This window comes from Branchiostoma belcheri, unplaced genomic scaffold (genome assembly GCF_001625305.1).
Source record: "Branchiostoma belcheri isolate BF01 breed outbred unplaced genomic scaffold, Haploidv18h27 scaffold70, whole genome shotgun sequence".
Taxonomy (NCBI): domain Eukaryota; kingdom Metazoa; phylum Chordata; class Leptocardii; order Amphioxiformes; family Branchiostomatidae; genus Branchiostoma; species Branchiostoma belcheri.
In genome coordinates, this window is record NW_017804354.1 from 1 (window position 1) to 24,103 (window position 24,103).

At 41.5% G+C, this 24,103-nt stretch overlaps 2 protein-coding genes across 2 annotated transcripts; one reads left to right on the top strand and one right to left on the bottom strand.

Annotated features, from left to right (window-relative positions):
* Positions 1-414: 414 nt before the first annotated feature.
* On the bottom strand, positions 415-11,135 carry LOC109484774 (sarcolemmal membrane-associated protein-like; the record flags this gene model as incomplete). Its single annotated transcript, XM_019788140.1, has 7 exons — positions 10,225-11,135; positions 4,237-4,384; positions 3,285-3,385; positions 1,976-2,041; positions 1,487-1,621; positions 737-847; positions 415-579 (listed from the first exon to the last, which is right to left on the bottom strand). Coding segments are annotated over exons 1-7 (915 nt in total), but the record flags the coding sequence as incomplete, so codon positions are not given.
* A 2,780-nt stretch (positions 11,136-13,915) lies between these two features.
* On the top strand, positions 13,916-21,224 carry LOC109484853 (protein FAM198B-like). Its single transcript, XM_019788210.1, has 6 exons — positions 13,916-14,191; positions 15,188-15,959; positions 16,427-16,576; positions 18,342-18,417; positions 18,912-19,071; positions 20,431-21,224. The coding sequence occupies exons 2-6, from the start codon at positions 15,231-15,233 to the stop codon at positions 20,633-20,635; spliced, it is 1,320 nt and encodes a 439-aa protein (XP_019643769.1). The 5' UTR covers positions 13,916-14,191; positions 15,188-15,230; the 3' UTR covers positions 20,636-21,224.
* The last annotated feature ends 2,879 nt before the right edge of the window (positions 21,225-24,103 follow it).

Sequence of the window (24,103 nt, forward strand, 5' to 3'; positions counted from 1 at the left end):
TATGGCTACCCGGAAATACAGTTACTAGTACTGATAGTCACCTGTGACTGCATGCTAAATGCATGGAAAGGTAAGTTGGTAGAACATAAAGTGGGTAGAACACAGAGAGTGACAGTGAGCTCCAAAACTGACATTCAAGTATCCTTGAGTTTTCCAGGCTCAACACATGAATACAGTGTAGTTTCATATTTGTTAGCTTTCCATGATATAATTTTGTGTGAATGTGTGTTGTACATGTTTGATATATAGTCTACTTTTCAGTCTGTTCTAAAAGGACGTGAACTTAAAAACCTGCCTTGTCTTGTCGCTTTTGTCTTGCCTTTTGTGTAAGAAGACCACTTATCTAAGAAGACGAGACTACTTTTCCTTGGTCCCCTGGGTGGTTGTACATGTACTAGACAAGTTGGACTGTACCTTGTCTGAATGTTTTGCTGCCAAGGCCTTCAGCTCTTCCTGTGACATTTCGTACGACTCCTTCAGATGTGTGCACTCATCTTCCACATTACTGCAGGTGCGCTCTGTGTCAGACAGCTTGGTCACAATCTCCAGTTTCTCTTGAAATATTCTTCTCAATGACTCCTGCAGTCATGATCAGAAAAAAAGTGCTTTGTAAGCTTCCCAAAAGGAACATCCCAACAAAAAGACTGGTACTCCAGAAGACTATACTCAACTTATTTCCAATGGTGTGTGGTACTGCTACTTGTAATGCGTTAAAAGCAAAAAATAATTCTTGAACCTTAGCTGTGTTCTCGTAGATGTGTTTATCCTCCTGCAAGGCCACTAGTTCCTTCCGCAGGCTCTCTTCTGTCTGGTTCTTGGCAAAAGCCTGCAGTTGGCTCTCCAGCACCTAGGGGGAGCCGAGTGCTGGTGTTAACTCACAACATGAGAACATTACAGCCACTGTGATAATCCTGACTCCCTGAATTCCTCTTTACCTTTACCAAGAAGGACAACTTGTGTCTGTCTGTCTGTGAATGGCATTACTTGAGAAGTCATGGATGGATACTACTAATATTTGGTGGGTAGTTAGGCATTGATGAGTTCTCATAGGCCCCGTTCACAGTGAAATAAATGGACCGGGATTGACCGCTGATCGGGATCAAAATTATGGAAATGAAGTCAATCCGGATCGGTTTTGCAGTGTGAACGCTCCAATCCGGACTGATTTTCTCCGATCCAGATCCAAAAGTAATCCACCTCGAGGAGGTAGTTCAAGATTTTGGAACCCCTATCGCTTGTTATATGGTACTGCAGCAGAACTTCTGGTTTTGATGTCTTGTGTTGGACACGCTAGGGTCATGACTCATGAGTGTAGATAGCTCTTGTACTCAGGAAGAAGTGATGTAACATACATGTTAGTGGCATGTTTCAGGTTTGACAGTCTAGTTTCAGGTTTGACATTTTAAAAAGGAGATGGTCACCTGTTATGTCAAGCATTCCACAATCTCCTTAAAGAAATAAAAAAACAAGTAGATAAGACAGTGACCTCCAGTCTGGACAGGAGCCTGTCCTCATCGATCAGTGCCTGCCAGCTGGACTGGGACGCCTCCTGGGTTTCTGACATCACCCTCTGTAACATGGCCAACTTGTTCTCCAACATCTGTTCTCTGTGAGCAGCCTCCTACAGGTACATGTATTAAACACACATTCACAACCTTCCTACAGGTACACATGTTCAACACACATCTACAACCTTCCTACAGGTACACATGTTCAACACACATTCACAACCTTCTTACAGGTACTTAATTACAAGTACAATTTTATTGAAGACACTTATTGAACATTTTGCTCCACTGGGCTAAATACAGCATATGACAGAAGTTGACAATCATACATGAAGTACACAGCTACATGAGGTCTAAGAAAAATTAAAAACTAATGTTGTGTTTCTGAAGTCAGTTCTAGGTCTGACCTAAAATGTACTCTATAATATGAACAACGAGGCTTGATGATTATTTAGTTCCTTACTAACCTGTAGGTACTGCTGCAGCTGGTACAGATCCTGTGCCTGGATCTGGATCACACTGGGAGGACCCATCTGTACATAACACAACACAACAATCTGGATCACACTGGGAGGACCCATCTGTACACAACACAACACAACAATCTGGATCACACTGGGAGGACCCATCTGTACATAACACAACACAACAATCTGGATCACACTGGGAGGACCCATCTGTACACAACACAACACAACAAATCTGGATCACACTGGGAGGACCCATCTGTACACAACACAACACAACACAACACAACACAACACAACAATCTGGATCACACTGGGAGGACCCATCTGTACACAACACAACACAACACAACACAACACAACACAACAATCTGGATCACACTGGGAGGACCCATCTGTACACAACACAACACAACAATCTGGATCACACTGGGAGGACCCATCTGTACATAACACAACACAACAATCTGGATCACACTGGGAGGACCCATCTGTACACAACACAACAATCTGGATCACACTGGGAGGACCCATCTGTACTTAACACAACACAAGAATCTGGATCACACTGGGAGGACCCATCTGTATACAACACAACACAACAATCTGGATTACACTGGGAGGACCATCTGTACATAACATAACACAACACAAGAATCTGGATCACACTGGGAGGACCCATCTGTACACAACACAACACAACAATCTGGATCACACTGGGAGGACCCATCTGTACATAATACAACACAGCAATCTGGATCACACTGGGAGGACCCATCTGTACACAACACAACACAACAATCTGGATCACACTGGGAGGACCCATCTGTACACAACACAACACAACAATCTGGATCACACTGGGAGGACTCATCTGTACACAACACAACAATGTCACAGTCTGGCTTAATCACATGGATTGATTAATGGTCATTTGACAGCTAGTTGTTAGCTGTGATTTCAATACGATTGTGACTTTATGAAAAAATAATCTGGCACACGTCAAATTGCCCAGGACACTCTTCAGTTTACACACAGGCACTGTGGCTCCTGCTCCTGAAGGTGCCACAGAAAAAACAATGCGGGACGTTTTACACGCAGAAAAAATGTGACATCCGACAGATCTATTTTGCCCTGTGTTAACCGGGCCTTTGTTCTGCAAAATAAAATTCACCAACATACCATTATCAAATACACGCACACACTGATCAGAAATATCTGCACAGCCCCAATTTTACCTGCACTAACATGAATATGCACCCAGCACATGTACAAGTATTTATATATAATGATATAGATGTGAACTGACCAGTGGCAGCGGTGGTCCCGGAGCCATGCCATTTCTTGGTTTGAATTCCGTGCCATCAGGGTTGTACAAGTGGATCTGTGCTATGATGCAGCCATGAGTCACTGTCATGGGAGAGAAAAACAGAGTCGGTCACTTACATGTCTGAAGTCAACAGACTTTACCGGTAGTTGGGCTTTTAAACATTGTTCCCACGTGTATCATATTATGACAAATGGAAAGAAAGGATGTCATGATAACACATAACACAAGATTTGATGCAAGTTAACTCCATATACATATTATACAAGATTTTGAATCAGTTATGATTTTGCTGGCTTTCCATACTTGCCTGGATCCCCAAATATGTTTTCTCCCAAGTTTGTCCCAGTCTGTCCCAGGTGACATGCACGTCTGTCCCAGGTGACAGGTACGTCTGTCCCAGGTGACGTGCACGTCTGTCCCAGGTGACGTGCACGTCTGTCCCAGGTGACCTGCACGTCTGTCCCAGGTGACGTGCACGTCTGTCCCAGGTGACGTGCACGTCTGTCCCAGGTGACCTGCACGTCTGTCCCAGGTGACGTGCACGTCTGTCCCAGGTGACCTGCACGTCTGTCCCAGGTGACGTGCATGTCTGTCCCAGGTGACATGCTTGTCTGTCCCAGGTGACATGCACGTCTGTCCCAGGTGACAGGCACGTCTGTCCCAGGTGACATGCACGTCTGTCCCAGGTGACAGGCACGTCTGTCCCAGGTGACATGCACGTCTGTCCCAGGTGACGTGCACGTCTATCCCAGGTGACAGGCACGTCTGTCCCAGGTGACATGCATGTCTGTCCCAGGTGACATGCATGTCTGTCCCAGGTGACAGGCATGTCTGTCCCAGAAATGCCCTGTTTGCAATCCTACGACGATTGCACAGCCCCCTGAGTAAGATATAATGTGCTGGATACAGTATGACAGTTATTGCACTGTACCTTTCCTGGAGTTTTCCATGACGTCCACTCCAAACTGAATGATATCTCCAGAGTGGATCTCGTGGGCTGGGCTCTCCTCAGACCCTTTACTCAGTCTCTGGTTGTTCACAAATGTACCATTGCTGCTCTTCGTATCTTGCAAGAAGAACTGTGAAATAAACAGGAAAATTAGAGATTTCAGACTGCTGGAAAGTGCTTTATGATTGTACAGTACCAAACCTGATGAGGGAATCGTATATCACACCAGATATGTTGCAAATCCTACCCCCTACAGTGGTGCAAACTAGATGGTTTTTCATACGCTATTTCATATGTTGCGGTCAGTGCCATGGGAAGAGATCAAGCCATGGGCAGACCCAACTCATACTAGGGCCATAGCGATCACAGTAGGTTGCTCAATACTTGTGTCAATAGGGAAAATTTTTGGGACTGAGAAAAAGCGGTCCCCATAGCTAATACTACTAGCACCAGCATACAATGTACATGTAACTTTTTGTTACATGTACATGTAAACACGTTACATACTTGTCCTAACCTAACCAGACCTTGTGAAAATATGTAGACAGCGTGCAAAATACCCACTAGTGTACTTGCGCAGTGCAAGCAGGGTTGGACAAGTCCTATTGCAAGTAAAAGCACTGTTCAGGCAAGGGAGTATCCCGCTGTACTTGCCCGATTGGGCAGGTAAATTTTTTGGATGTGGCATTATGACCTAGTGTTCGGAGCAGAATCACTCATTTCCCTATAATGTTATTGATGTCAGTCAAAAGTATGACTTTTTGTCAGAGAATCTTGCAAGTCTCAAAGCTCCTTACTTTGGGAAATACTGGTCAAGTATAAAACAATAAAAAAGTGCTTTTTTTACTGAAAAAATTTATTTCCTTGCAGTAAAAATGCATAGAAATATTCTTTTTATTTTGCATTGGGCAAGTGAAAAGCTAAAGGTTAGGAAAAGTATGTAACGTGTTTACATGTACATGTACATTGTTCACTCCAGGAACCTTTCAAAATCGCCATCAGGCGACGTGTTCTCCTGGATAAATAAACAAACAAACAAAAGTATATTTTGCTTGGTGCAACTTATTTCTAAGCTGAGGTAGCGCAGTGTGCAACGTATAAATCTTGCGGTAGGACGCCGCTTTTTCAGCAGGCGCTGGTTCTACAACAGTCAGGACCAAAAATTATCATACAGTGTAGGGGTGACCTGGACCGGTTTGGACCATAAAAATTTTATCGGTCCGGTCCGAAAAAGCTGAAACGTAGGTGGACCGTTTTTTTTGGACCGGAACCAAAATCCATACTTATTGTTAATGATGATCACTATATACAAGGAGGCATGCCAAGAAAATAAAAATCCAGCTTTAAAATAAAAGAGATTTACCTAAATTGTTTCCGTCTCTATCATTTTGCAACAACATTTTTCCATATTTTCGTTACCGATAGACATTTAGGAAAGGAGAAGTTAACTGGACCTGGACCATTGTCAGATATTGATTATGTAGATGAAGACCTAAGTTGCATAATTAATGGTACACACACCAATTCTTCCGTGACAGGGGTCCATGGTAGTGCGCGGTAAAAAATTGACGAAGGGGTTCCGATGGTTCATGTTTGAGTTCATATTTCTCATAATCTGCTGCAAAATGGCATTAACTACTAACATGGCTAGAAAGTGTAAGAAGTGGAGTGTTTTGGTGTGAAAATTGATTTCGGGCCCAAAGCTTACTTCCGGGTGGTCCTTCCGCCTTGAGCGCGGTGCTTCGGTCTGACCCAGATATGCCTTTTATGCGTTCTAGGGGTGCTGTCGCTATGCCTCGTGCGACGGGCTATTGTGATAATCTCAGTGTTAGGATTTCCTTATACTTTTCTTGATAATACATAAGGGTTTTCTCCTTCCGGCAATATAACTTTAATTAGTCATTTTGGTGGCTAAATTATGGGTGATGGGTTTAATTGCTCGTAAAAATGGCAAATTTTTGGGATTATTTTTTAATTCAAATATCCTTTTCCCACTAGAATTTGAGAGGTTAAAGAAATTGAAATTCTACTGTCCTCATACTCATAGCTAGAGCTAAGAGGGATATCCTTCATTTGCAAACACTGTGTTTTAGCTTTAGATTATTTCCTGAGAGAGACAGTCACTGGAGTTGAGGGTGTGTAGAATCGAATTGAGACCCAGACTAAACTGGGATGTGCCCCCTTAGTGGGAAATTGGTATAACTTATATAAGTTTATAGGCCACACCGACTTAACTCTGTGGATGACATCCTCTAAAGACCCCCAAACTAGTGCGCTCAGCCGAATAAAAACAATTCCGGCCCCCCAAAAATGCTGCTAAACCACAGGAAAATAAAGCTGATATTGTGAGTTTGCGGAAGTACATAGCGACATATATGACAAGCCGGCACATGCTGGCTTTCTGCGGAATTTATGAATCGGCACTGTAAGTATACTGAGTTCTTGAGTCGTAGAGCTACGGTAGCCTGGGTGCCCGTATTGTCGCTAACTACCATGGACTACCCAGGCTTAGAGCCAGGCCAGAGCCTCGGTGGATGAGATCTTTTTTTTTGAGAACAGGCAAAAATCAATGCGTGCGCGAATGTCATCCATAAAATTATGACCGTGTAGCCTTACTAACTGCTGGGAATTTAAGATGTCGGACCGGAGTTTCTTTCATGACTTTTGTATGCGACGGACACCCTCAGGCTGAAGGGCTACAATTCCACCAAGAAAAGGAGGCCAGGAAATCTCAATATGTCAGTGAACAGGCTTACAGCTGTTTTCAGCCGGCTTCCAATATTAGTTTGGTTATCGTCCGCTGCCTCTTATTAAACATAGTAAAATGTAAGTTTTGGACCAGAAAAATATCATTTTTTCACAGTTTTTTCATCGGAGCTGCCTGGACTTTTCTCAAGGTAATGGCTTTTATGCTGGAATATCTTACTACTTACTACCACCTAGCCATGGTGACTGATTTTATTTGGTCCAAAAAATTTTCCCCATTGACACAAGCCTTAAGCAACCTGTCCAAGGTGACCACCTGGTCAACGCGACCACAACCACCCCAATCCCAATACCTGCCCTTGGTGACCACATCATTTTTGATCATGTTGATTATTAACGATAACTTAATGAGAAATCATAGAGAAACCAGCCAGTTTTCCTTGACTGTTGGGTGATATTTTTGTTGGATGTAAATTGTGTCATGTGCCACCCTCCCCTTTTTTTGCACCACAGAACTGAAGATGCTTACAGCATTTGACATCAAAACATCCTGGAAACCATTTATGTCTCAGTTATGTTGTGAGGTGACCCTCTTCAAGGAGACCACTTGTCCAAGGTAACCACTTTCCTTCAGTTCCCTGTGTGGCCGGCTTGGACAGGTTTGACTGTATTTGGGTCATCAGGCGACAAATCACATCACCCTTGCACTCGGACTAATACCAAAAACGCTTCGCTGGCCGACCAACTTCACCATGCTGAACAACACTACTATCCCAAGTTTTATTGTCAATTCAAAACCAATTTCAAATCAAAATCTATAACGATCGCCAAGCTATGGGGTCAGCCAAACCTAGCCAACCTAGCAGATCCGCTGATTTACTATTTGGAACTCTGGTCAGATTGAAACCCTACCACGGAACCTTAATTAATATCATTTCTTAATTCACCGCTTTCCTTCAGTGAATACGGTGTCATAATTCATGGTTGGATCCTATAACCACCTCATAAACGACCTCGTCCACTCCGCGGCCTCAGTCGTTCATTCGGTGGTTATAGGATCCAACCATGAATTATGACACCGTATTCACCTCAGGGCGGGTCATTAACCCTATAATACTTGTCATATTTGAAAGTTAAGTGGAGGGGCACTAAACATAATTTATTCAATCAGGACCTAATTTGCATAATTTATGATAAAATGCTAGAATAGCTTTATTTCTTAAGATAAGACTGTAGATAGAGAATATGAACTGTTATGATTCAAGCAAATGAGGCTCTGATAAATTGCATATTAATCACTGTGAAAAAATGTCCAATTAGTTTAAACGATTAACATGATGAGACTATGATCAACTGATATCATCATACAAACTAGAGTTCCCCGATCTCATACCTTCGCCACATGATGTTCGTCTTTATTTTATTTATTTATTTATTTCAGCTTTATTACAACAAAATGTAAAAGGTTGGGGGAAACAGGAACATACTCCTTTTTAATGCCCCCACCAATATAAACTGATAAGGATTAGATAAATAATAAACAAAATAAACAATAACAGAAATCTGACAAATTCTACATTATTCCCCGATTGTGCAAATAGGATCCTCATTTTTATGAATTATATCAGCTTATTATACTCTCAACCAAATGAGTCTTACATTAAAACAATGCCATTCTAGCATTGCCTCATAAATTGTGCAAATGAGGTCCTGATTTGAATACATTATATTTAATGATGTTCACCTTCACTGAACTTTCAAATACCACAAGTATAAAATTCCAGGCAGTTATCATAACATAATTATAACATATTCTCATTAATTATGCAAATTAAGTCCTCAGTTAAATTATAAATATTTGCCTGTGTTTCTCTCGTTCTTAATTACCAATGTCACAAGCTTCAATAGTCCTATCATGGAATGCAGCTGATTTATATATTGTCCCCATAAATTATGCAAATAACATCCATATTTGCAAAATTATATCAAAACATAATTATATCAAGCACCACGTAAGCTACCTACATACCAAAAATCATGACGATCCGTCAACCGGTTCTTGAGTGATCCTCTTTTGAATATTTTCAATCAGATAGCCCTGCAGTTCCAGAGCAAGCCACTAGGGGGCCCAAACTTATATCACTTCTTCCCTAGCACAAGAGCTACCTGCCATTCAAATTTGTCACCCTAGCATGTCCAGATCATGAGATATAAAAACCGAGGTTCAGCTGCAGTACCATAACAAGTCGGTAGGGGTGCAAAATCTAATCATACTGAGGTCTCATCAAGACCTGCCACCTACCAAGTATCAAAACAATCCATTTAAGCCTTCTCAAGTTATCCTGTCTACAGACACACACACACACACACACACACACACGCACACATACAGGAACACCCCTGAAACGAAACCATCTTGGCAAAGGTAATAAGGCTCTTATTTTCAAAATCAATAAGAAAAATTCTTCAGTCAGATTTGGCTGGTTTGAGGTTTTAAGTTTAAGTTTTTAAGGTATGAGGTTGTGGAACTTGTTACCATTGCCAAGAAGGTTAAGTTTTCTGTAGTGTATATGTTTGTATGTGGTTTAGCATAATAACTCAAGAAGATTTAAATTGATTGTCATGAAACTTGGTGGGTTAGGTCTTGATGAGACCTAGAAATGATTAGATTTTGGGCCCCCTGGCAGCTCTCCTTCATACTGCAGTGGAACTTCTGGTTTTGATATCTTGTGCTCTGGACAAGCCGGAGTCACGAATTCTGTATGACTCTGGTAGCTCTTGATATCAGGAAGGAGTGACATTAGTTTGGTCTCCCTAGCAGCTTGTTCTGGAACTGCAGGACAGTTTGTTTAAAATCTCTGAGGATGAATTGTAAAAGTTGGTAAATAAATTGGCAAAAAAAACTGATAGAAAAAAAGGAATTCTGTGAATTGAGTGTGATACATCTGTGCATTTTTGGGGGAAACGGAGGGCATTTTTTTAGGGGAACGGACGAAAATTTATGGGCACGAGGATGTCAACCATATAATCAAGTCAGTGTGGCCTTACCTACATGTATCACAGAATTGGATGGTAACAATACTACAGTCAGGTTTGATGCTTACAGTCCTCAGTACATGTAACCAGGGAGGTAACACAGATGAGTTGTCATTGATAGTAATGTTCAACATGTGGACAAACTTCAACTTCTTCAGAAGAGCGGGGGATTGTCCAGGTACCAAGCCATACCGTATGTTTACAGGTTCCACATCTTACCAAACTCACCTTTGAATTTTCAAACCACAAGAGGGCATGGTTCCGGGACAGGACCTTGCAGTCGAAGATACAGTTATTGGGGGCGGGTCTGGCCCTGGCCACCGACCGGCCAATCTTCATGGCCTCCGTTAACAGAACCCGCCGCTCCTGGAAGGGATGCGAGTTTGGGCGGCACGTCAGGATAGCCATGGACGTCATGTTGGTGTCCTGCAGTCACGATCCTTCGTACAAAAATAGAGAAAACAGCCTACACACTGTTGGTAACAGACCGGACCACTGTGGCTATTTCCTCTTCCGGGATCCGCGACAGTGATGATGTTCACGACGTCGGCAGTCGTCAGTTTTACACCAGTAATCAAACAACCCTCGCAGTAGTTCCTTCACTATGTAAAATCTGGATCTGACAGTTTTTGTTGGAAGTCAGCACAAGTAAACAGAATCCCTGCGTCTGGACTTTGTTGTCTACACGTACAACATTGGCCGATAGCCACAGGCTAACTCCGCGCTCCATCCGGTTGGACAAATTGCCGTCGGTCGCTGACTGTTTTGGATGATGTTTTCCGTGTAGCGATTATCATTCAGACAGCGTCATTCTGTTCATAGGGTCGCACGATCTCTCTATTGTTTCGATAATTCCTTAGATTTTGGGAAGTATCGCCTGCGCCTGTTCCTGCAGTTGAAGTTGGCATTTGAGGTGATCCGCCATCTTGAAGCCGATGGTCGACTTTTACCTTCTTCACTTTCCACGTCAGTGGTGCCTTGGTGAGGTAAACACCACTCAAATCGAATAAGAGATGACCGTTGAATGATTCCACAGTATCGTGACCTAAGAGAAACTTCAGTGGCAAAACAAACGGGAGAAATTCGTGAGGCTTCCGTTCTTCAGTCGCAACGCAGACGCCATGATGGTTTGTTTTCCGTCGCAGTACGCACGCGTGGACGATACCATTATGACCAGTTAATAGGTAGGGCAGTGCCAAATCAAAGGGTTGGTGGAAAAAGCGGCCCAGTCCCACAGTCCCGACTGTCCAGAATGGTCTTGACTTACTTGACTTATGCCGTGTCCTGGTATCCCCGGCCTCGAGGGTCAGGGGTGTGAAAGCCGACCGACCTTCTCGCCCTGACAGAAAATGGTAGAATTATAAGCAGTTTGGTACCCAGCTGATGTCTAAGCTTGCCTTAGCCTCATTCGCTGACTTCTGATGCGAATTTTCTTCAGGGAGAGACGCGAGTTACTAGTATGCCGCGGAGGACGGTTTTGCCGCCGAGGGATTTTGCTTGGGAGAGACGGTTTCCGCGCATGAAAAACTTACATAATTAACCCTTTTAACAAAACAGTAAAACTTTGGTTTGTTTAGTAGAAAACCGACCTGAGGAAAACAACGTCAACAAGAATTCAGAGATCTCATACCTCCATGAAATATATGACTTTTGTAAATGTTTTTGTCTCATTGACTAAGGAAATAAGGTCGTGATAGCATAATCTAGTTCAATTTATGGTTTTTCATTATAAAACAATGGGCGTCCTAGCACCATTCTTACTTGTAACACACATTTAACTTATCCAAATGTGTCGTGGCGTGACTAAACTGGTTTCTTGCATAGGCGTTGTATTAGTGAGAACTTATGCTGAATTTTTCTATGTAACGTTATGGATATTATGAGAGAAATGAATTGCCTGGGTTTAATATTTATTGCAGATTTAGAAACGGCCCTTGACACGATTGGACTACTTTTTATCAAGTACTTTGCCTTAGGTTGAACTTGTTAGGTTGGACATCGGTAGCACAGCACCACAAACGAGCCAAGGCTATCTAAGGAATGTCACCTCCACACATCTCTCAACTATTCACAATCACAACATCTGCCAACATCTGCCAGGCAGATGTTGTGATTGTGAATAGTTGAGAGATAAATCACACGGTTGAGCTGCCCTGTACCCACACTCCCCACACATGTAGGGTTTCTCACCAGTGTGTTTTGCGAGATGTCTGTTCAAAGAAGATTTCTGTACTGCAGAAAAGTCACACTGGTCACATTTGTAGGGTTTTTCACCTGAATGTATTTTCATATGTTTGGATAAGTCAGCCTTTCGAGCTGCCCTGTACCCACACTCCACACACATGTAGGGTTTCTCACCAGTGTGCTTGGTGAGATGATAGTCTAAATAAGATTTCCGTGCTGCAGAATAGTCACACTGGTCACACTTGTAGGATTTTTCTCCAGTATGGGTTTTCATATGCTTGAATAAGTCAGACTTTTTACCTGTCCTGTGCCCACACTCCCCACACATGTAGCGTTTCCCACCGGTGTGTTCTGCTAGGTGTTGTGCTGATGCATATTCCCCATGATTTTCTCCGGTATGGCTGTTCATAGTAAAGGATGACTCGGGAGTTGTTTTAAAACTGCTCTCCTCACTCTTCAATGTTTTGTCTTCAGTTTCATCCATTTCTCTTCTCTGTTAGGAAAGAAACAGAAATCCAGAATAAATCAGGGCAAAACAATTTCTAACTAGAAAGGCCGACATTTGCTTAGGAGCAAATGCAGCATGGCTTCACCACATCCCCATACACAAAAATGTCCCTTCCACACTAATGTATTGTTCCTAAATCACCCCTGAATTGCTCCTCAATCACTCCTAATTGTGCCTAAATCACTCCTAAATCACTCCTAAATCCTCCTAATGTCAGAAATGCAAAAACACTCAGGGTCTTCAAGACTACTTTTTCTTTACTCAACAGTTAATATGATTTGTTGTTAATTTTCCATTTTGCTTTTAGACATTGATATGCAAATTCAGCTCCATTATTATTTATATCATTTGTCATATTTATTTCGTATGTTTTATGTAATTTATTAGTTTGTTCCGTTTCTTTTATCATTACCCTTTGATTGTACTCAATTTACCTTTTATTATGTTATGTTATGTATGTATGACACAGGGAGCTTTGAAAAGCGCCAAAATGGCGATATGCTAACCTGTATAAATAAATAAAAATGAAATTAGGTGACTCTTGTATTACTTAGATAAAAATTCTCTATAATGACATTTCTAGTAAACTTGATCATCATGGCTACATGATGTCTACATCTCTTCTTTACCTGTCCCGCGGGGTCCGACAAGGTTGCCCCATCTCCACACCAGGAGTTATCCTATCATAGGAGTTGAATTGCTCGAGAAATGAAAGTCTTAGATACGTTTGGCACTAAACCAAAATCTTTCAGTATGCGGATGACTCAAACTTTCCCTTTAGTTTAGGCCATATTGATCCCAAAACTGATTCGAGTGCGAATGAAAAAAAAGTTGCCTTCATTATAAAATCTACGTGGTCATAAAGATTGAACAAATGACACACAGAGTATGGAATAGCGAATACGAATTATAAACTCAAATTTCGTTTCTTCACATTTTCTTCTTTTCCGTTGGAATTGATTTTTGCCGCGGTCTACAACGTTAGCCGGCCAGATGATCGTTTTCAAACATTTGGTTTTTTGCTCACTTTGCAACAGCGCGCGTCGACGTCATCCTGGCCTTACTCCTGGCTTTAGTTGGCTCCTTTAGGCAAATATTTTCGCGCGTTAATTTTCGCCTGATTTTGGGGACCAAAAAAAAGTGAAATGTAAGTTGCCCTCCGAGAGGGATCTGCTTGCTGCGGTCGGCAGGAGATCACGTGATATATTGTTTACTTCCGTGATCAGCTGATCGGCTGCAGGCCTGTGATGATGTAATCAGCAGAGGAACCGCTGACGACGTCAGATTACCGACAGTCAGTCTAGTGTCGTTCTGACACTCATTGTCTCTAGATCGGGGACGTTGTTATATGGGAACTATTTGGGATTGGATCACTCGTCAGACTTGAAAATATCCACCGAATACAGGAACTCCCTGCTGCTGGCCCAGTCGTTATTTTGGTCAACAGAAAAAAACGGCGAGAGACGAAAACAATTATAACGTTACTGGTCAAATATCTTATAGGTAAGTCCTCACGTGCTCCATCTGGAACCTGTACTTAATCTTGCACGTATTGACCGCAGTGAGCTGCCACATTGAGGTGGTGATGTTGTCTCACTGTTTTGACTTGGTGATTTTAAGCACTTAACGTTGAATTATTTGCAAAAACAAGATTTAAAGCTCATTGTCTCAACAGGAGTGACAGTTGGACTAGCTGAAGTTAAACTTGAATGACTTGACCACAAAATATAAGATTTTCATGCCATTAACCTTTCAGAAATGACAATAAGCAATTGTGAAGTACAGAGATATAACATGTTGTGTGATTATCAATGGCTAACCTGGCAAACTCACCTTTGCCCAGGGCTAGGATTAATGCTTTTATGGCCAGGCGAGGGGGTCATAAACTGGTGTGTTCATGAAAAGACATTGTAAATGTACCAGGGATTAACACTTAATATCCACATGTACCACATCTTATATCTGACAGAGATGTATTTTAGGTAAGGTATGACTGTAACAGGTACATGGTTTTGTGAGGTACAAAGATCAAGTAATACATGTAAGGCCACACCAATTTAATTTCTTGCTTAACGGATTTTTCTAGAAAAATAATGGAGCGGGCGGGCGAAAAAAAAAAACAGGCCTAGGCATCCTATTATGGCCCAAAATGGTACGATAGGAGCCATGAAGTCAACACACCAGGCTGGTTCAAAATTTCAATAATGAATTTTGAACTTTTAATGATACCACTGCATTGAAAGATGGAATAACTGTAACAACTAGGAAGAAAAGACTGTTTTCAACTGTTCAGAGCAAAATATGAGCATTTTGCAGTTGATTCTAAATTTCTATTTTTATTTGCAAATCAGAAAAAAAAATGAAGCGGGCGAATCCGTTAACCAAGAAATTAAATTGGTGTGGCCTAATATGAACATAACAGTTACATGTAATACGAGTAGAACTCCATGATGGTAGATGTCCCTTTCCACTCATGGCCACCCCCTCTCTTTCATGCAGGTGAACTTGGTGAAGCAGTTAGGGCACAAAGAACGGCGTCATAATGCCAAGGAAGGCAGTGGTCCTTTTCTTGACCATAGCAGTAGTTGGAACTATTGTAGTGACCTACTACAATGGTTTACCAGCCAGACAGATACTACATCTTTTTGATTCGTCAGTAGTGGAGAATTTTGACTATTCTGAAAGCAAGACAGTATCCTTTCATGGTGGGAAACACGAGAAGGGGCACAATGCAGACGTGGATGTTTCTGTGACTAACAGGACTACTCAAGAACCATACCAAAAATGGGTACCAAAAGCCCTCACTCATTCACCAACAGCACTGGTATTGAAGAGAAAAGGCATCTCAATGGAAGAATTTAGGAAGACCAGATATTTACGTTTTAATCAGACGGCACCGCCATGGTTCTCCCGTGCTGATGTGGAGAGGTTGATATTTCTGGCTACAGCAAACATTTCCCATGTCCTCCCCCACCCCCACGCTTCCCTCAACCCCATAGTGTTTGATGACAATAGTGACAAGACGCCGCAGATCTCAGACACCGAACAGTGTGAATCTCAATGTGGCTTATTAAAAAGTGCCCTGGACATCTATGAGGTGCTTTCCTTCCACCTGGACCGTGTTCTCGGTCTGAACAGGACATTACCCGCTATCGCCAGAAAGTTCAGTGGACTTTCCCAGCTGGGCTACCGTTTCCGTGACGGTAAGGCACGCCCACTCATCTGGTGGGACCCCGACATCGCACATGGCGGAAAGTTCCAGAATGATCAGGTCCGGATATTAATTGGATATTTTTCACTTCTGCCATGTAAATCATTCGATAATTTTCATCGTTATCAAAAGATCCATTCGTTGATCGCAATTATGTTATTGCATATTTTCAACTGGCATAGTGGCAGCATAGGGTGTTTTGTCAACTCACAGTCCTACAAACACAATGCATTGTGTTCAGGGACTGCACAGGACACCAAGCATTCAAAATGTTATCTCCTCTTTCAAAATGGTCACATTAGGCATTAAGATTCCTAAGATGGGTTTTGAAGACATGTAGTGGTGTGTTGTAGTAGATTATCACAAGACTTTAGATTTTCCAGCAACTTTTAAATCTTTCAGATTTTTTTTGTACAAATGATCCTTGTTCACTCCCATGGGAGTGAACAAGGATAACAGAGATGGTGACTGTTGGAGCAAACACGTTTATGTCTGTTCTGTTTTGTTCCTCTGTCCTCCTGCCCCAGAACTCCCTTGAGCTGAGCTGGCTGAACTACACGACTGTTCTAAAGAACCGGTGCTGGGCAGATGGGACCACTCCTGACCCAGAACAGTTCTGCACTCCCATCAAGCATATTGAGTGGAGCAAGCTTGCTATGTTTGACTTCCTACTGCAGGTGAGAATGACACTCAGTCAGGAAGCACAGGATATCATTTGCAGAACTGTAGTGTGAGACCACAAGTAGAACTGTAGTGTGAGACCACAAGTAGAACTGTAGTGTGAGACCACAAGTAGAACTGTAGTGTGAGACCACATGAAGAACTGAAGTGTGAGACTGTGCATATATGGGATGACATGTAAATTAGTGATCTGTACTGTATTAGGGATAGAATCAGGCCCGGCCACTTGTTGCACATGCCACTTGTTGCACATGCCACTTGTTGCACATGCCACTTGTTGCACATGCCACTTGTTGCACATGCCACTTGATGCGCATGCCCAAAACGTCCCTAATGGTGTTTCTCTCTTTGACAAAAGCTCATCTGCATAGTTGTTGAAATTAAACTTTCTTTTAAAGGTAGAACAACCCTTTGTTGTATCTAAAAGTTGTCTACGCAAAACGTACTACTTTGAACACGGCCTGAAGTTGAACTGGATCACCTGACAGGCTGTGAATAGTTTCATCAGGTTGGTAAGTCACTGAGTAGAGACTGTTTTTACACAACCAAGTCTTTATTCAGCTGACGTTTCGATGACCGTCTGTCACCTTCCTCAGGGCAATTCTGACTGGTTCATATTGCATTGCAGCACAGGTGTCGCTGCTATAGATGCATTCCCAAACGTACAATATTTACATATCTACACATATGCGTGGTTACAAGGAGCTTGATCTACCATGGCAACTCTTACTTCTTAAGAATGCGGTCCCAAATGTGACTGAGTCTGTACCCCCCCTCATCCCGGTTCATGACAGGAGTAGATTTCCTGATCCATACAGACTCCTTACTCCAACGTGTACATCTATTGTTTATTACTCTGGCCCCGTCCCAGTCTATTACACTAGTTTATTTCTCATGATGTTATCTGTCAGTGCTGATTCCTTCTCTGCTTCCCTCTTCTGTGCCCTGGTGTACCTCCCCACCTTGATGTTCTCTGCATCCTTCCTATGTTCTTCAAGTCTGCATCCAAATGTCCTCCCCGTTTCTCCATTATGATGTAAACCTTATTGCAGCCGAGACAAGGCATTTTGTAAACACAGACTGTCTTCACTGAGTCGTGTAGTTTGTCTTTCAGATGTACTTCTAGCAGGTTTCTTTAGCCTGGTTGCCATCCGATTTGTAACAAACTTTGTAGTTACAAAGAGAGGGGGCTTGCTTGTTGTGCTCCATCTCCATTTGTCTGTCTGTTTCTTCAGTGACTACTGTCTTATCTTACATCTGTCCATCAGTGTTCTAATCACGGTAGAGAGGGTGGTCTGAGTGGAAGTTTAGATACTGATCTGTGTGTGTCTTCTTCCTGTGTATCATTAGTTTTACTGTCCCGTCTTGTTTCTTCACCAGTGAAGTGTCCAGGAATGGCATAGTACTGTTCTCTTCCATCTGTTTCATGTGTAAACTTGATTCTCCCTGTTAAATCAATGGTGTTAAGGTGGTCTGTCATTTCTTGTTTATATATAGCTCCCTTTTTCAAAAGTTCTAGCACGTCATCCACATAGCTGAATAAAAGACCTGGTTATGTAAAAAGAGTCTCTTTACACAAGAAGAAAGAAGACTTTTTACATGAAACTTGCTTTCATGCTGATCTATCTGTGACGTGAATAGATCTGCTCTTTTCTTAATACTCATGATACAAGCACTTCATTTGACTTCCTTCTCAGCCAGCCCATGAGCTCTGTCTTATGCCATTTTTATAAACTTAAACTTGTACAACATTCAATACAGGTCTTTGACCGCCTAGATCGCAATTGTTGTGGATTCAACGAGACATTAGAAACTGAAGAGGAAGCATGTTTTACAGGTACAACATCATTTATGGATATTTTTTTATTATCCATTTAGTAGTAGTAGAAGTGTTGGGGGTATTTGTTCCCAGGGAAGGATAATTCTAAAGTTTTACCCTTCTGGAAAGAATTTACAATTAATGAACCAGCCAGGGAATTATAGGTGTAATGTTTTGGGAACACATGTTGGATCATCGTAAAACATAATATAAACTCTCTGGCACTTTTGATCAATTGCTTATGTCACGTATCAGTAAAGTCTCGTGTGGATAAGGTCACGTGTTTGTAAACCGTAACTCTCGCGAGATCACGTTGTGAAGTGATTGGTCATTAATTATCCTGATGAAGGCGACAGTGGTCATCGAAAATTTGATCGCTCTGTAACCCTTGTGTTGGAATAAACTTCAATGTTTTACTATGATTACTACCAACACAGATGAACTTTGATGAAATTCATGATAACATGTTGGATCCTTGTGCTAACTGATGAAATCCTGTCATGTCCTCTCAGACGGCAGGCACCTTGAGTGTAAAACCCCAGACGTGCTGATGCTGGTACATATGCTGACTCGGAATTCAGACCGGAGCCGTCTTGTCTACATTGACAATGCAGGGAGACCATTTCGGTCCAGGAAAAACCTAGACTGGCGGTTACTACAGGGCATAGACCAGTAAGTACTGTATCCTCTCAAGGATGTTAGAAATATGGGAAAACTGAGGCTCCTTTGCCTCCTTGATCTGATCTAGTCTCCACCAGACTTCTTTGCGGGCTGAATAAATCGTAGAAATCGGCCTAAAAAGGGTATTAATTGGCCAGAGAAGGTAGCCGGCCAGAGAAGCTCCATTGCCCCGCCAAAGTCTGTCATATTTCGCTATCCTCTTTGAAGTCCACAAATCGGTTTTAAATAGGTGCGAAGTATCCAAGTAAGCTGTTTATTGCTTTGCTTTGGCGGGGCAATGGAGCTTCTCTGGCCGGCTACCTTCTCTGGCCAATTAATACCCTTTTTAGGCCGATTTCTACGATTTATTCACCCCGCAAAGAAGTCTGGTGGAGACTAGATCTGACACATGTAACTGAGAAAGAGAGAAAAATCAACAGATATAAATAATGGAACTGAAAAGTTAAGTGAGAAAATAGTATATAATGGTAAATGCTTGTGTAATTGATAATGAACTGCTACAATAGCCATTAGCATTCTTTGTTGATATGAGAGTTATTGAACAGCTACTGTTATTTGGATGGCGATGATCAACTGGCATGATTTATGCAAATGAGGACCTTAGTGACGCTGAAGAAGAGTGGTGGATGTCACTTGAAATGTCCGGATATTATCTCATCATAATCTATCCAGTAGTAGAGTTTGAATTTCCTATGAGGACCTTAGTTAATGTTACATGATCAATTCATAATAGTTGAGCGGTAAAACATTTTGGGAAGGTATGAGATGATGGATAATTAGATGAAATGTGAAAATGGAATTTTGCCAAAGGATAGAACTTTCAAACATACAATAATATGTCATTTGGGTATACATAGCAAAGATTGTATATTATAAGACTAAACAAGTTTACTAAGCCTCGAAATATCTCACTGACGTACTGTATCTTGTCATGCACATGTAAGCCTAAGGCCACACCAATTAAATTTCTTGGTTAACGGACTTGCCACTTCATTTTTTTCTGATTTGCAAATAAAAAAAAAAATTCAGAAGCAACTGCAAAATGCTCATATTTTGCCCTAAACAGTTGAAAACAGTCCTTTTCGTACTACTTGTAACAGTCATTCCATCTTTCAATGCAGTGCTACCATTAAAAGTTCAAAATTCATTGTTTAAATTTTGAACCAGCCTGGTGTGTTGACTTCATGGCTCCTATCGTACCATTTTGGGCCATAATAGGATGCCCAGGCCTGTTTTTATTTTTTTTTCGCCCGCCCAATCCATTATTTTTCTAGAAAAATCCGTTAACCAAGAAATTAAATTGGTGTCACCTAACTACATATAACCTGTGATATCCATGTCTGTCCTCAGGTTTCCCGAGGGCCCGATCGCCCTGCTCAGGGACCCTGCCAGACTCCGCCGCAGTCTCCTGCAGTCCTTGTATATTGACAGGACGTTCTGGAAGTCTGTAGGGACCAAGACTGCACTGGAGGTGGTACAGAATGTCGTCAACAGAGGGCAGCTATTAGTCAAGTACATAGACAAATACAATATCGCTGTGGTGCCAGATTATTAACTAATTGTATCACTTTAATTAACCTCTTGAATTGGTACAATTGAAACAGTGTATTGAATCGTGCAATTATTGACAAAATGGTGAAAAGAAAATAGTAGATTTGACAAGTGTAAATATATTTTTTGAAATGTTGTCATCAGATATGCAGTATGTTGTTGCTTGTCTTCAATATTGACATCTTCAAACAGATACAGCTGTTTCACATTTAGCACATGCCCAGATGCAGCTGGACACTGAAGAGGAATGAGAGGTGGATTTGGGAATGACAAAATATGATACATGTTTCAATACAGTTAATGTTACATGTAGAAATATGGCCCAATGAGAACAATGCCCGTTGACAATGGTAACATTTTATCAGTGCCAAAAATGAAGCTTTGAACTCAATTTGAAAAATGAATGCCGATGATATCCGTTTGACTGGGGATTGTGAAGAAATGATCAAAGTCTTCTCAAAATAAGAAGGAACTGAACTATTTCAGAATATTTTCTAAAAGCACTTTTTTTTATCATTTTAGTAATTTTGTCAAAACTTCCTGTACTTGTCAATGATACCTCAATCCAAATATATGTTACATGTTTTTCAAAATGTTGTTTTGATTCCTGTTCACTCAGTTGTCAGTAGAGATGGTCTGGTTTTTCACTTCTGTCTCTCTTGATGTGATAGTATGACTTTGATCTCATTTCCTTACACTTTGCACTGCTGATTCTTTATTGCACTCACCTTAACTGTTCCTCTCAGTAAATAAAGAACTCAACTTAAGCTCCTGTTCTGTATAACAGGAGTGTTCTGACTAATTGTATTATCTTGTCTGACTTTTGTTCCCTTTTCTACTTCCAAAAATTTATCGTCACTTTATTTGCATATCAATCAATAGTTTGTGCTTATAAACCTGCATTTCCCCTCTGGTCTCTCAGTCACTGACGAAAGCTAGTGGATACTAGCTGAAATGTCTGACGTTTTCAAAATCATATCCAGTTACTTGATAACTGCTTTTTGGCGAAAAGAACTCAACTCTATAATTCTACCAGGTACCCACTACTGTCACATATTAAAATTAGACAGTGTTATCAAGGCACTTTTGAGACTTTAATCGAGAACGTCTTGCACCCCTGGATATCTGAGTGTGCAGGCTGGGGATCATTACTGATGCTGCGTTTATCAGATCTCTTTAAATTCATCTTTATGTGGCAGTTTTATGGTAGACTATCAAGAATGACCTTACAACTGTCATCACCTAGACTGGGATGACAAAGGTCAATCCCACAGGTACCCTTGGACAGCCTGTACTATTACTATCAGAATCACCCTTCTGTGTTAACAATTGGTGGACAGTTGAACAAGGAGATACACTGGGAACTGTGAGAGGTTTAATGTTATGTAAGGCTGCCACTTATTTGATTTTCTGGTGTCAGGAATTTGTAGGAAGTACATGTGAATGAAGCAGTGTAGCCTGGGTACCATCCAGATTTTCGCTCCACAATGCTCTAAATTTTCGAGCGTTGCGGAGCAAAAATCTGGATGGTACACAGGCTAGCAGTGAGCCAACATCAGTCATTTCATACACATTTTTTCTTCAATGGATTTCATGATAGTGATACATGAAAATACTCAACAAAAAATTGATAGTTTTCCTGAATTCTACGTGAAGTTACAGATGTTGAGGAATCTTGTAGCTGATTTAGGGGTGACTTTTCACCGTAGAATTATTCCCTAGAAGAGATGGTCACTAGACCTTAGGGTGAGCAGCCTCCAATGGAAAGCCGAAATAAACTGTGGTGTGCTCCCTTAATTCAAACAATGAATTTTAAAATATTACATGTAATTGAATAAAAGACAAGGACTTTCTTCAACTGTTCACTGATTTGGGACCTAAATGTCATGTTTTTTTAATCAGAAAAATGAAAAAAAAAATCAAAAACAAGAACTTCATCATATACCCATCACGGTGCAATATTGGTAGTCTCGCTCTGAGCCCTTTTGATACAATTGTTGTGGATTTCTGGGAAATATACTGGAAACGAAACGCAGAATAAATAATTAAGTGCACCTACTTATCCGGATAAGCACGTTATGCTTCTTCACGATCACCAGATAGTTCTATAGTGGTACACAAATGTTAGAGTTGTCTACACCTGTGCTATCAAAACCTGTTAGTGTCTGTATCGAATCAATAGGAAGACAAGCTCTTCTTTATAAGTTACACCAAGCAACTATTTTATACAAAAACTGTTTAAAACAAAGCAGCATGAAAGAAAACCGCCAAGACTCCAGGCTTGGTTTCAGTATAGCTGTTAAGCTGTAGTGCAGTCGTCAAGAAACTTCACAAATTCCTCCATCGTTTTGCTGTTGCACAATACAACTAGTAAGATCAAGTGAAAAATGTGGAATACAATACTTGGGACCATTCATTTATGAATATCTTTTGGCATGTGTATGCTGACGGTACATTCTGAAAATTATTTTATTATGCTGCTTTTCGACAAGAGCCAATCATCTCATGGACTGTCTCATAAACTGTTCTGACCAGGAACAAGGCTGCTGCAGGGCATATCGGTATTTTTGGATGTGAGAGTCCTGAAGCTTTCTTTTATGAGATAAGAAGATGTATTAGGAGAATACGATGCAGAAGATGGGTATGAGTAGGATGAGACATAATATAAGTAGGAGGCAGGAGATGGGCAAGGGAGAAAAAGATGGGTAGGCGAAAGAGGAGGGAGATGGGTAAGAGGCAGGAGATGGGTAGGGGCAAGAGGAGGGAGATGGTTAGGAGTAAGAGTAGGGAGATGGTTAGGAGGCGGGAGATGGGTAGGAGAGAGATGGGTAGGACCGTAGGAGATGGGTAGGAGTAAGAGCAGGGAGAAGGGTAGGAGGAACGGATGAGCTGAAAGAGCGGGAATAGGAGGAAGTGTAGGCACAGGTTCTGGCGCAGGAGCTGTCACAAGTGCTGGAGCTGGAACAGGTGCAGGAACAGGTGTAGGTTCTGGGTGCAGGTGCAGGAACAGGTGCTGAAACTGGAGCTGGTGATGAAACTGGAGCGCTCTTCTGGGTACTCGATGGTGGATCCAGTTCACGAACTGTTAAGTACTGGAAGGGCACGAAAAAAAATCACAGAACTCACAGATTGAAAATGCCTCGATTTAATATAAAGAAATTCATGATACTGTACAATATTAGTAGTCACGTTCTAAGGCTTTTACATACAGCTGTTACGGATTTCTGGAAAATATACTAGAATCAAAACGCTGAATAGATAATAGTGCACCTAATCATACTACATACGTCAACACAGTTTCTATCTAGTATAGATACACGTATTTCAGAACAGTAAGATTAGTAACTAATCATGTTAGGTAGCAAACATCAAACGTTTTTGGAAGTTACAATGCTTCTTCATGATCAGTTCTTTAGTGGTACACAAATGTTATAGTTGTCTACACCTGTGCTATCAAAACCTGTTAGTGTCT